Genomic DNA, 14,472 nt, shown 5'->3' with positions numbered 1-14,472 from the left:
GTCCCAATTTAAGAACAAGCTCATAACTACTGTCAGTATACCACTATGGAAAAATTTTTTTTGAATATTACTAATAATTACAACCTTTAACTAGTAAAAGCACTCCTGAAAATGAGAAGAAACTACACTTATCTTATGTTTATGATAAGCCAAGCTCTAGTAATTTGACTAATGGTAAAGTCTTATTACTTTATAGAAATGGTTAAAAAATTGAAAAGTGTGATTTTATAACTTACAAAAATCCTTAATTTCAAAAGATTATTCAATGTTATGTTTTTCCACTAATTGAAACTCAATTTAATTGAGCTGTCAATTAAACATCATTTTCAATTGATCTCAATATCAACTGAGGTGTCGACTCAATTTAATAAAATAGGTATCAATTTAAGTAGACTATTGCATGCATGTGGGTAAGGAATGAAGTAACTTGCAGAGTCTTTTTCAAGAAGTCAGCTGTGGTAAGTGGTAAGTCAGCTGTGGCAAGTCAATATATTTGAGACATTGATCCACTTCTAACGCTCTCCCATTCTGCCAACTGATCGAATTCTTTTTCTTGTAACTATTTTTTATTTTTAATAAGTTTTGGACTTTTTCTTTTATCTTATATGTTCTTTTTCGTCGCAAAAATGACTGAAAAACAGTAATGTCTACATTAAATATAATTTTATCGCATCATAAATATCTAGCCTTCACTGTTCAACAAACGATCCCTCATAAAAGTAAAAAAGAGCTGAAACACACTTTTTTTTAGTTTTGCTACCTTCCTTTAAAAACTAAGTAGTGCAAGGCTATGCCTTCTGAATTGCCACAGCAAAAAGTCAAAGCTGAAACACAATTTTTAGTTTTGCCACCCTCCTTTAAAAAATCATTTGTGCAATACTATGCCTTTTGAATTGCTACAGTAAAAAGTCACCGAGAGGTCGCAGGTTTTCTTCGTTGGATTGTTTATGTTTTAATGTTTAATTTATGTTTAAACTAAATTCCATTAAATCAACCATATACGTTGAAATAAAGAGTTATAAATAACTAGTTAAAATGCTATTAATGTGTTTCAAATGCGTGTCGGAATAGATTTTTTCAGTATATTTCATATACTTTTGTCAAACAAATCTGTTTATTTTGTATCAAACATCTTTAAGAGTTGTTAGTATTGGAAAGTTTGTGTGCTTCTAGAAAGAAAGGAGAGACCCCCCAAAGAAAGGTTATGATAAAATCTGCAGTTCCCTTCAAATAAACATGTAGGATAAGGAAAGGGGATGTACAAATATAAAAAATATCTTCGTTAAATTGATCTTAGCCTTTACATTGCAAAAATTTACATTTTACTTATTTTTTAAAAACTGCATTCTTGAAAGAAAAGAGGGGGAGAACAAGATTTTGAATCTATATAAGAATTTCTTTTCAGAATGTCAAAAAAAAAAAACAATCAAAATAAGTTACAGAATAAGGCTGCTTCATTTTATATGATTTCATATAATTTACGTTCATTTATATTCATTTATATTTCATTATATTCATTTATATTTTCATTTATAATTTCTAATTTTCTAATATATTTTCTAATATATTTAATAATATATTTCTAATATAATTAATATATTTATAATTTTCATTTATAATTTCATTTATATTCATTTTATATGATTTCTTAAAAAATCATATTAGTCGGTCTTAGAGGCACAGAAATAGTTTATACAATAGCCATAGCCCGTTTCCGGTGTTGATAGGGCATTTAAATAACAGAAAACAAAACCACTAAATTAAGTTTTAAGTATACCCTATGACATTTTCATTATGATATACAAATAAATAATTTTTTAGAAAGTCTACCGACTATTCCAATATTGATGCAGGACAAGAAGTGTCTCTTCTAAAGAATGTCAATGGAATCAGCTACAGTATAGTAGTATCGAAGTTTGGAAGGGTAAGTGTTCTTCCTTTATTTATATCATTTTTAACTAGTCCAGTGGTTCTTACATTATTTAAATTAAACTTGTCATTTATTCCTTATACGCAAACAAAATACTACAATATTCGAAGCCAAGACAACTTGCTAAATCCCAGCTAAAGCCATAGCATTTGCATTGCTCTGAAACAGTTCAATACTTTTTGTGAAGACTTGAAACAATTACTGAAATCGTACTTTTTCAATTTATGGCTTTTCATTTGGCCTTAGATGAATGGCCGAAAAGAACCATTTCTGACAATCGATCATCCATAACCCTTGGCCTAGCTTTCTTGATTTTTCTTTCGTTAGAGCTTATACAGTGGGTTGTGTCAGCATTTTTTTTGTACTTTTTATTCTTTAATATAAAATTCATAAAACGAGTACTTAATTTTAATCTTAGACGATTTCACTGGAAAGTATCTAGGATATCTTCCTCAACCTTTCGAAATGCTTACGTTTCAGAAACCATACTTCGTATGTTTACTTGAAATGAATGTGTATATTTATGAATGAATGAATGAAATTAATTTCCCATTTAAGCAACCTTCAACAAACGAAGTAATAGTAAATAAAGAAAAACAGGAAAAAGAATAGATGAACATAATTAATTGTGGCACAATATACACAAAGATAAAGGAAAGAAGAAGATCTTCCAGCCGATCAACTAAAGCAGAATATATAAAAGACACTTCAAGAGAATAACACGTAAAAATCATGGGTCCTCTCAAGGAAACTTCTAAATTTAAAATCTCAATGAAAAGGGCGGTAGGAGGACCTTTAACTCCATATTTCGCTGTTGCTTCGGAATTTTTGGCCCAGGGTAGGAGGTTAACAAGGTACTTACAATGCTTATAATAAGAGCGGAGAGCTCTTTCATCCTCCTCTGATAAGATGGGCCATAAAGAGGATAACGACAAAATTTTCGGAGTAACAAAAACAGTATAAAGGCACGCAAGTAAAAACCAATTAAGCAACAATTTATTGCAAAGAAGAAGTCTGTAGGTACGACAGGCCGTTTCTGCAAAATACTGAACAAGAACCAAACGAGTCGATATGAAGTTCGACGCGACCGGAAGGCCTAATTACTCGAAGCGATACAAAATTGACTACTGAGCTGATCAGAAGCTGTAGAAGTTTGGTGCGAACGGGTTCAAACGCAATCCCTTTTACATTCATTAAACGAAAGACTGGTCTTACGGTACGTATTTGGCAGACGAGTAAAAAATCCCTCATCCCGGAAATACGATCTCCTAGGAAAAAGTTTCCTAACTCGGAAATACGATAAGAATCAGGATATCATCTGCGTAATTCAACAGTGTAAGATCTATTTCATAAAATTCCGAAATACAATCTGCTGCGACTAAACAACACTCTTATAAACAAAATAAAATGGTTAATTACTCCCTGTATAATCCCTTTATAAACATGAATCATATTGAAGGCTTATTAGTAAGAGCGCATGAACCAGAAAAATTTATCTGTACTGTTAACTGACGATACTGACCTCTAAGCGTTATTATAATAGACCTAGGCAAACCACGCTTACGAGCACGTAAAAGGAGCTACTAAGGATCTAGATTTATTATTCCTTCAACATAAGTCTTCAGGCTAGTGCTTATTGAGAACTAGATATTGTTGGCAGCCTTCGACTACAATCTTTTAAGCTATTCACGATATTTGTTTACCTAAATTCAGGCCCCAAAGAGCTCTAAATTTGACCGGAACGGTATACCATGAAAAATACTATACTGCCGTTATCAACAACAGCCAACTTTTTGGTCTTGATGGTAATTTCATCGAACACCTTGTATTTGAATTTTTAATGCTGATTGGAAGAGTTTTAATGAATAGTGCCTCTACTCTATTTTGAATAGAAAAATCATACGCAAAGTTTCGATAGAGAATATTTGTATAAATCTTCTAAGCTCCATATAAACTTATTCATAGACCTTTTCTCATTGTGGTAAAGAGAATAACTGCAAAGCAGCGTGATTAGCTGCATTAAAGGTGCCTCATTATAACTGTTCGCAGTTTTTTTTTATGTATAGTTCTACGCACTCATTTCGACCCACTCAATAAATACAAAGGATTAGGACTTTAAGCAGAGTCAAAATAAAGCCGCAAACCTGAACACTTTATATAAGATATACGGCTGTAGGATTTTATACGGCTATAGAAATTTAGTAAGCTTAAACGTGAAATTAAAATGGTAAGGTAAAATTATTTCAAAATCTGATTATAGTTTTCATTTTTTGCTTGAATATCTATCATTCCGTCTGCGTCACAAGACTATTTTAATCTGCAAGTCTATAGGCGACTTTGCGTTTTTTGACGTTTTTTCTAGTAGAAAACTAATTTCGACCGTGCAACCTAGATTGGCAACCTAGCCTGCTAGATTGGCAACCTAGCAAAATCAGAACAGTGCATGGAAATTGGGGAAAATGCTGAAGTCACAAGTAATTACGGTGTTTATGGCATTTTTTGATAAAATTAGTATGTATGGGCCAGATTTTATTGTATTTAATTCCGATTCAACTCTAACATGGAAGGTATTAAACAAAACTGCCAAAGCTTCAATTTTGCTGTTAAACAGGTCAACTTGATTTTGGACAAATCACTTTAATAAGGCCAAGCAAGACTTATTAAATAAATTTTGAATCTCTTGAAGAAAGGAGTTTACCTGCAGACAACAGAATTTAGCTTAGAAATGATAATAGTAACATCAATGGATTTGGCTAAAATTTAGTATTTTAATCGGTGACAGAGATTAGAAATCATGCATACGAATCATAATGTGGCTGAAACAAGTTGGAGGGACAGGAGATGGAAAACAAAATTTAAAAAAAACTTTTAAATGGAAAAAAAATTCAAATAAAACAAAATTCTGCTTCACGGAAAAACAAACAAAATAATTTGAAACCGATTGCCTTTGAAAGTGGGGAATTTCAAGATTTTTATTCCGTGATGGGAAATTTGAAGGATTATTATAGCGTGAAATGGTTACGAGCACCTTTGCCAGTTCTATGAAAAAGACTCTGCCAGTTTTCAGACTAAAATTGTACAGCAAGAGGACAAGTTGCACCATCTGTATAGCCGGTTAAGATTTGTCGTAACAAGGAATTTTGTCGATACACTAAAAATCTAACAGATATATGAGTTAGAAAGTAGCTAGTAAAACCAAAATGTACAGGAAAATTTGTGTTCTACCAAAAAATGTCCAAATGCGCCGCATTGTAGTAGGACCTCTAAATTGTACCAAAAGCGTTGAAATTGTAGCACATTGACTGCTCTCGTTATGAGTTTCTTGGAAGAGCCTTGATCCTTTGTTCCACCTGCTACAAAGTCAAAAATTGCTCTGCCGTACATAAATTAAAACAAAACTTTGAGTTTTGCTTTTTCTTGAAAAGGGGGGGATTATTTAATTCATGCTAGCTTGTCACGAAAAAAAGGTCTTTAAAGTCGCACTATTTACTCAAATACACACGTTAAAGTAGTAATTTTTTTTTTTTCATTTACATTGCCAAAAAAATCGAAATGACAATTAGATATATTAAAAGCCTGGATTTTGTGCTGTAATTAGACTGATATTTTTTAATATGAGGCGTTTGAAAGGGGAGAGGAGGTGGCAGGTTTATCCCATATTGAGGCAGCAGTCTAATTTATTGGATTTAAACCAATAGAGAATAGAAAACCCACAGAATTGGGTTGAAATAAGATAAACTTATTTAACAGCATGGATTAAAATCCAATTGATTTAACAGTGGGGTTCTTATTGATTTTTTTTTTCTTTTTTTGTAAGGAAATACAGAAACATTTTTCTAAGTAGGTTGGGACAATTGATTTCTGCGGAGGGTCTTGACCCTATGTTTCACCTGTGACTCAGCTAAAATTCATACATAAGTGAATTAAAAAAAATAAATCTTGAATTTTAATATTTCTAGAGAAGTGGAGCTTATTGATAGCACACGAATCTGTCAAGAGAAAAAAAAAGGGGGAAGAAAAGTCTTAAAGTGGCAGTAATACTTAAATATTTAGATTGAAGCAGCGAATTGGTGGCTTTTCTTAAATTTATCTTTCCGAAAATTTTTAGATATACAAATATGTTTTAAAAAATACCAAATTCTCTCCAATAGTTAGAATATATTTTTTGAATACATAACCACTGGGGAGTTTCAGGACTCTAGCCACCGTGAAGTCTGGGGTCTTTACGAGCACACCTCTAGTTTTATTCCCTTCCATCCTTGGTCTTGGTTGCTACATCTGAGCTAGAGCTCATCTGAGTTGGCGGTTCAGCTGATATTGAGTATGTATCTTAATGAGAAAAAGGAAGAAAAGGACAGAGAGAGAGAGAGAGAGAGAGAGAGAGAGAGAGAGAGAGAGAGAGAGAGAGAGAGAGAGAGAGAGAGAGAGAGAGAGAGAGCTAGTAAGTTAATTTGCTTTTTACCAAACCTGCTTTGATCTACAGTTGCACCAAGACAAAATAAAACATGCTGTTCAAGAAAAAGCCAACGGTAAAAGAACAAAGATTACACAGCAGCTACAAGGCACTAATCTCTACCAAGGCTCTATTGTCGGTAAAGGAGGGGAGGGAATTCACCTACTGTGTAACCACCAACCTACAAACGATATAATTCAATGATTTATGAGAATTTGTTTTGATTACCCCACACAAACTACACCGGATCGAATGAAACTCAAACATATAATAATAATAAAAAAGAAAAATTTTATAACAAACGGTAAATCATACAAAAATGAGAAATTTTGACAAGTCTTTTGAAAGTGCCGTATGGATGGCATTCTAGAGCCAAACCAGGCAGGATGTTCGATTTAATATTACATTCAGCTAATGGAAAATCTTTGACTGTTTATTGATTTCCTTAAAATTTGTCATCATTGAAAGTTTATTGCTTAAAAATCATTGCTTGAAAAAATTATTAATATGAAGGTAATCACATACAATGGGATTTTATTCAAAAAACTTTACCTGCATTAAAATTTAAGCCTGAAGTGATTTTTGTGCCCACATTTATTAATTCCTCTTAAGAAATCCTTCAGATTAATATCGATAAAGAGGAGAAGTCACCCCCTTGTCTCCCTTCACTTGAAGGAATGTATTTTGACTGAGTGGACAACATAGCTGCTGAGGGGATGACAGCTCCCCTCTTATCTGTGAAATATTTAAAGCATAAGATAAAAGATTATATCTATATGGTTACCTGCACTAAACCGAGAGGGTTTTTGGGGCATCAATTAAGCACAATATTTGCCTGAAGAACCCCGATTTTAATATCAATAAAGAGGCTTAGTCACCCCCCCCCCTTGTCTCCCTTCTCTTGAAGGAATGTATTTTGACTGAGTGGACAATATAGCTGCTGAGGGGTGAAAGCTCCCCTCTTATCTGGGAAATATTTAAAGCATAAGATAAAAGATTACATCTACATGTTACCTGCACTAAACCGAGAGGGTTTTTGGGGCATCAATTAAGCACAATATTTGCCTGAAGAACCCCGCCCCCTTTCTTGGAGATAACCTGAAAACATTTTTTTGTTTTACATCTCAGATCTCCATATTAAATTGGGTAAATCAATGCCCATGTATTATTTTGCCAACCGAAACAAGGTATGTTCCTGAGTAAAATGAAAAACAACAACAACAACAAAAATAATAATCCTTCACTATCATGATTATCTGCAATGGTCCTTTTTATAGTTGTTATTACAAAATTGGCAAGAAATATTTCACAGGATAGGCGGAGAACGGGTGAAAACGCGAAAAAAAATGTTTCCACCCATCATTCTGGTGAGCCTTCCCCTCCATCATATGTAGGCACCCCAGTTTGCTTTTGTACAGCATATTGTAGCAATACTATTTTATATACACCTGTTAGGAGAAAATCTGATTCTAAATTTCTTTTAGATTTCTATGATGACGTTACCCAGTGGCAGAAATTTTCGTTACAACTACCAAAGCAATTCAGGACTTCATGAAATAGTTTTCCCCAGTGGTGTCACCCACGACTTTGCCATCGAACCATCTTTTGATTACTACAAATTTGTGTATCATCATAGCGGAACTTCAAAACAGCTTGTACACCATTTTAATCTCCAAGGAAATTTATTGCTCACGTTACTTCCCGGTGATCAAGGTCGTACAGTATACAGATACAATAGCCAAAATCGGTTACGAGAAATTGTCTCAGGCTATGATCGCTATATTATTTCGTATGGCTCTTCAATGACAACTAAATACGTTGGAAAAGAGATTGAATACAAGGCTGATTATGTCTGTGTTTCAAATAACGTGTGTACTGAAATTAAATTCGATTTTGGTGGAAAAACGGGTCTTGCAAATGCTAGATTCTTTTTTAGGTATGATCACAATTTGAGGATAGCGGGGATTAAAGGACGTATAGGAGGGCAAGCTTTGCCTGAAGCGACTTTTAGATATTCAGATAAGACGAATAGCTTAAGTCAAATTAATGATTTCAAGTTTTCAAAGCTAAGTCTGAATGAAACTTCAATGTATGATGGTACAGCTGCTTTTCAAAGACAAATTGACTCAGAGCTTAGAACCTGGAAAATCACTTTAACAATAAACGATGCTGAACTATTTCGAGCAGAATACATATATGACAAATCAGGTAGAATCAACCAGACTCGTACCTATATTCGCTATGTTGGTTTAAAATCGTTTAGTAATGTGAAGAATTACACCTACGACATAGACGGTCAACTAATAGGAGTTGAGTCACCCGAGTCCTGGAATTTTCAATATGATACCAGGGGTAATCTTGCTCTGCTCAACTATCGTGGAAACGCTATACCAGTTCAACATGACCAACAAGACAGAATGACCCGTCTTGGGGAAGGATTCTATGCATATGATGATGGTGGACGAGTCCTGCAGAATGCACGAGAAGAGAAGTACCAGTGGAGTTCAAGCGGACTATTGAGTAAAGCAGTTAAAAAAGGCTTACTTGAAGTGAAATACACATATGATCATTATAGAAGATTAGTCGCTCGTAGAGACCATCATGGAAACTTGACACAGTTCTTCTATACCGATCTCGAGAGACCTCATCTTGTCACTTACATGTACAGTTCGAGAGATGCTAGGTTAGTTTCTTATACCTACAATGACCGTGGGCATCTTATATTTATACAGTATCAGCGTTACAAATTTTATGTAGCAACAGACTTATCTGGAACTCCACTTGTACTATTTAACCAATATGGAGAAATAGTTCGTGAAATGGTGCGTAGTCCTTACGGACACGTCGTCTATGATTCAAACCCTTACATATATATTGGTGTCGATTGGTGTGGATCTATCATAGATCCGGCCACGGGATTGGTGCATTCTCCACAGGGGCAAATCTATGATCCGCTACTAGGACAATTTCTGGCCCCAAATTATGATGTATTTCTTAAACATATATATGATCCTGTGAGGCTGCATTTATACCGTGTAAATGGAAATGATCCGATTAACTTAAAGAGAGAAGTGAAAGTTCCAGTAAAAGCAGAAGGTGAGTTGAGCTTGTTTTAGGTCTTTTTTCATCTAATGTAAAATATTATATTGGTGTACTATATTCAGTGGAAAACTAAGAAAATACAAATACAATAATAAACGGTAAACCCATTATGCATATGTTCATCGTTTTCATCCTCCCTTACCCTCCTAGTTATTTGAAAAGCTATCTCTGTGACACATCACGTAACGGATATGCTTCCCAAAATACCTAATATTCAGCTTCCACTTACTATTTAAACTTTCAACTGTCAATCCCTTCTTTATTGACCCAAGAGTAAAAATTCTCCCTCAAATACCCAACAAATGCACAATAATCCCTAACTAATGAACTCAATCTAAAAAAAGTTAATGATGAAAATTTCTACTCCATGGGAATGGATCTTTGTTGAGCGATAAAACTACGGTGGCTCAGAGTAAAAAAAAAGTCTTAAAAAATCATTAAAAAGAAGTCTTAAAAAAAGGCATACGGTTGTGAATTGCACACATTGTGTACTGGAAAATTTGCAATATCTGTATGAATGATAATGCCATCTAATTTTTAATTGCTCCAGTTTAGGTACTTTAAGCGAACCTGTAACCATTAAAGAAAAAACCGCCAGAAATGTTGGTTAATTCTCAATAATTCATTATAAAAAAAGTCCATAAGATACGGCCAGCGAACTAATAGCCTGTCGATAGTAGGCATATTATCTTATATTTACATATAATTAATGGTTTATTGTTATACTGTACACAACATAAACCATTCATATCCAGTATAGTGTTTAATCTATATTACACTATGACAGCTATAGTTAATACTATGAAAAGCTAATACAATGCAAAGGACTTTGAAGTCAATACCTCACTCTTTACGCAAAAGTTTGAAGTTTGTTCCAATTCTTTAAGAATGACCCCTGAATCACAGAGGCCGTCTAATTAGAACGAGTAGCTCTTTTGAAAGTACTTAAAAAAACTTTAGCTTAAAGAGCAAGGTATTGACTAGAAGGCAAACCTCCTCATATACGTAATAATTTTAGTTAGTTTTCAGTTTTAATGTTGCTCCTTACTTTCAGTTGCAAATACCTTTTTCTAATTTAATACCTGATGGTTTTTTGAATAATGCTGCCAAATGCGACACCCCTTTCACAGAAAATTCCTTTCTTCTATAAAACCTTCTTTCATGGAAAGATCCTCTCTCATACCCACCCTCCAACAGAAAAAATACCCTAAAAGCGTCTGTATTCCTCCCAATAATCAATACTATGTGCAAACAATGGGCAATTTTCATAACTTGCAGTACTTCTCCCTGGGACTGTGGGGGATTAAGTCATCCTCTAAGAAATATTATATCCTCCTCCTCCCTATAATAGTCATCCTCCGAAAAATATTATATTTTTCGACTATGCTGAACAAAATGGCTATCTCAAAATTTGTATCGATTGGCTTGGAAAAAATGAGCGTGGGAGGGGGCCTAGTTGCCTTCCAATTTTTTGTCAATTAAAAAGGGCAATAGAAGTTTTAATTTCTGTTCAAATGAGCCCTCTTGATATATTCTAGGACCCCCTGGGTCGATACGGTCACCCCTGGGGAAAAAAGAAACTAACAAATACACATACATTCTTGATCTTTCTTCTGGCAAAAAAAAAAATACAGAATTCCATGATTTTGAAGATAAGAGCTTGAAAACTCCACGGCAGGCTTCTCTGATACGTTGAATCGGATGGTGCCACTTTCATTAAGATGCTATGACTTTTAGGGGGTTTTCCCTTTTTTTCAAAATTAAGACACATTTTCTTAGGCATGTAACTTTGGATGGGTAAGACTAACCTTATATTATTGAAATCGCCGTAAAAATTCGATTTTTTTTATGTATATATTGGTTCCAGTATTTCGTTTTGGAGTTTTGGTTACTATTGAGCCGTGTAGCTACTTACTTATAGTTCGTTACCCCATTTCAATATCTCTTTTTGCCATTAAGCATAAAATATTTTACATATAGTTTTAGACAAAAATCCACCTATAAGATTATTTAAGTTGAGTTATTACAAAACGCTGCTTAAAATCTTTTGCACTTGCGTAGGTGCCGTAAGCCGAAAGTTCAATAGTGGTGAGACTGAGAATTAATTATTTATAGGACACCAGCCACACAAGACTTGAGCGTATATTTTAAAAAAAATTCTTCAAATTGGAATGTAGAGGGGTTTAAAAGTGAGGATTTGATTAGCTGCAGTTTTTACGATAGAAGTATTTGGTCCGTAGACTGACTTGATCAGTATCCCCCTTCCATTTTTAGAAATCACCAAGTCCACGATTGTTCACAACTCCAGTTCTGCTATTGAAATTTTTTTTTATTTCTCTTCAAACTATGACTTTTCCGGAAGGACTTGGAACTCCTCCTTCCTGGGTTCAGCCTTGCATTTGAAAAGTATTGACCCTTTTAAGGTTTCTGTTATAAGCTATAGAACAACAAATATGACCCGAATTTTCTTCAATTCATCAAAAATACTTTAATGAGTTTAGTAATAGAGATTTGTTTACGATGATGTATATACTTCATTCATAATTCATAATTAAATTCATTCATAATTTAAAAAAATAAAATCTACCAATATTAATTTCTAATTTTACCTATTGTTCTCTGTGTTAGACATTAAATTAAATAATAGAAATTTAGTTAAATTTACTATTTAGGATGGCCATTCCTACTTTAAAACTTATTTCTTAATAGTGTCTACATGACTAGGAACTTTTGTGCCTAGGAGACTTGATATAACAGAGATCTTAATGTTTGGTTTTCCCTTCGTTCTTAGAGCAGGAAACACCACTCAACTAAACAACAACAGACCAAACACAATTCCAATAAACAACTGGAAACTTATTAGAAACACTAATAAGAATTTAATGAAAACATCCTTCAACCAAACAACAAAAGACTAAACACAATTCCAACATACAACTGGAAACACATCAGAAACGCTAACAAAAATTAATGAAAATACCATTCAACCAAAAAATAAGAGACCAAACACAATTCCAAGAAACAACTGAAAACTTGTTAGAAGTACCAACAAGAATTTAATAATAACAACATTCAACTAAACAACAACAGACCAAACACAATTCCAAGAAACAACAGGAAACTTATTAGAAACACTAAGAAGATTTTATTGCGAACACCCTTCAACCAAACAACAAAAGACCAAACACAATTCAACAAACAACTGGAAACTGATCAGAAACGCTAATAAGAATTTAGTGAGAACATCATTCAACCAACAACCAGAGACCAAACACAATTCCAAGAAACAACTGAAAACTTATTAGAAACACTAATAAAAATTTAATGAAAACACCCTTAAACCAAAGAACAAAAGACCAAACACAATTCCAACAAACAACTGAAAACTTATTAGAAACACTATTAAGAATTGAATGAGAACACCATTCAACCAAATAACGAGAGACCAAACAAAAATATAAGAAACAACTAGAAACTTGCTCGAAGCACTAATAAGAATTTTATAAGAACACCATTCAACTAAACAAGAAGAGACCAAGCACAATTCCGAGAAACAACTAGAAACTTATTAGAAACACTAATAAGAATTTAATGAGAACACCATTCAACCAAGCAACAAGAGACCAAACACAATTCCAAGAAACAAGTGAAAACTTGTCAGAGGCACTAATAAGAATTAAATAAGAACTCCATTCAACTAAACAGCAAGAGACCGAGCACAATTCCGAGAAATAACTAGAAACTTATTAGAAACACTAATAAGAATTTAATGAGAAGACTTAATGTTAATATTTTCTCCTATTTCCAGATATTCCTGAGGTCCTACAAGCTCTTGGATACAACCTAAACCTTCCTTCAAGTAATAATGGCATACTCGACCTATCATATATTGGAATTGACAAATTCACTCAGTTTGTCCCGTCTATTCAAACTGACATCAGCAACCTTCTGTCTCCAAGATTTCACGATGATATATTCAGGTTGATTGAGCCCCGTTATTTACTTCAGCCGTATGATATATTCAACTTCCATTTTGCTCATCAAAGTTTTTGCTTAGGCAAAGGACTAGTCGCAGCAACAGAAGGAAAAAACGTAATAGTTGAAAGTTCAGTAGGATCTGATGTTATAAACAGAGATGTATTCACAGGATTGTTACGCCAAAGCATTAAATATCCTGTCAACTCATATCATGGACATCAAGATATCTTCTATTTCTTCAAAGAGGGTGTTTGGCGGGCGAGTGATGATATAGCTCAATTAAATCGCTTAGGCTCCAGGGTAAATCTAACTGTGCATGATTTTGAATTAGATGGGGAGCAGTATCGAGAAATCAAGGTGAATACAGGTAAAGGTATATTAAGTATTCACTATGGTTCTGATGCACAGAAGGAATTAGAACGTATACAAAAACATTTAATCCGTGCAACAGGCCGCAAGGCCTGGTTTGTAGAAAGAGAGTACGCTCATCGAGGGTACTTAACTAACCATATTTGGACAGCAACAGAATCCGAACAGCTGATACACGATGGTCATGTAACTAACTATAGAGCAGAGTTAGTGCATCCTATTCATTTATATTCGGAGTTAGCAAACGACCCAATGAATGTACGATTTAAAAGGAAATCTTAAGGCCTGCACAAAGTGAAGAAATCAAATGGCTTATTAGCATACTTACTTGAAAATGTGATCAAAAATATCAATCACTGGTGATAATCAGATCCTTATTTGGGTAGCTATCTCAGGCATACTTTGCTTTCTTGATTTTCACCCCTTTTTATAGGAAAAATGATGGCATGGAATATGAAACATCACAGTCTGATGATCTGAATAACTTTATGTAAATCAGCTCAAATTTAACCGATATATTGTGTATAAATGTGTTTATTGAATGCTTATTTTTTTACCGCACTTTTTTTAGAGGCTGTGCGTCTGTAATTATATTTATTTATTTGTTGAATGCTATTACAATAAAGAAAACTCTTTACTA

The 14,472-nt window shown here is 33.8% G+C and overlaps 1 protein-coding gene across 1 annotated transcript in view; it reads left to right on the top strand.

The window, feature by feature from the left end:
- Window positions 1-14,472, top strand: part of LOC136039767 (teneurin-a-like) — a gene marked incomplete in the record, with an annotated part of 538,588 nt that extends 524,116 nt beyond the window's left edge. The window contains 3 exon segments of the mRNA XM_065723631.1: window positions 1,822-1,924; window positions 7,868-9,479; window positions 13,294-14,472. Of these exon segments, the coding sequence (XP_065579703.1) occupies window positions 1,822-1,924; window positions 7,868-9,479; window positions 13,294-14,114 (2,536 nt within the window).

This window comes from Artemia franciscana, chromosome 20 (assembly GCF_032884065.1).
Source record: "Artemia franciscana chromosome 20, ASM3288406v1, whole genome shotgun sequence".
Taxonomy (NCBI): Eukaryota; Metazoa; Arthropoda; class Branchiopoda; order Anostraca; family Artemiidae; genus Artemia; species Artemia franciscana.
The sequence above is the reverse complement of the archived record's forward strand: the minus strand, read 5'-3'. Positions and strand labels throughout refer to the sequence as shown.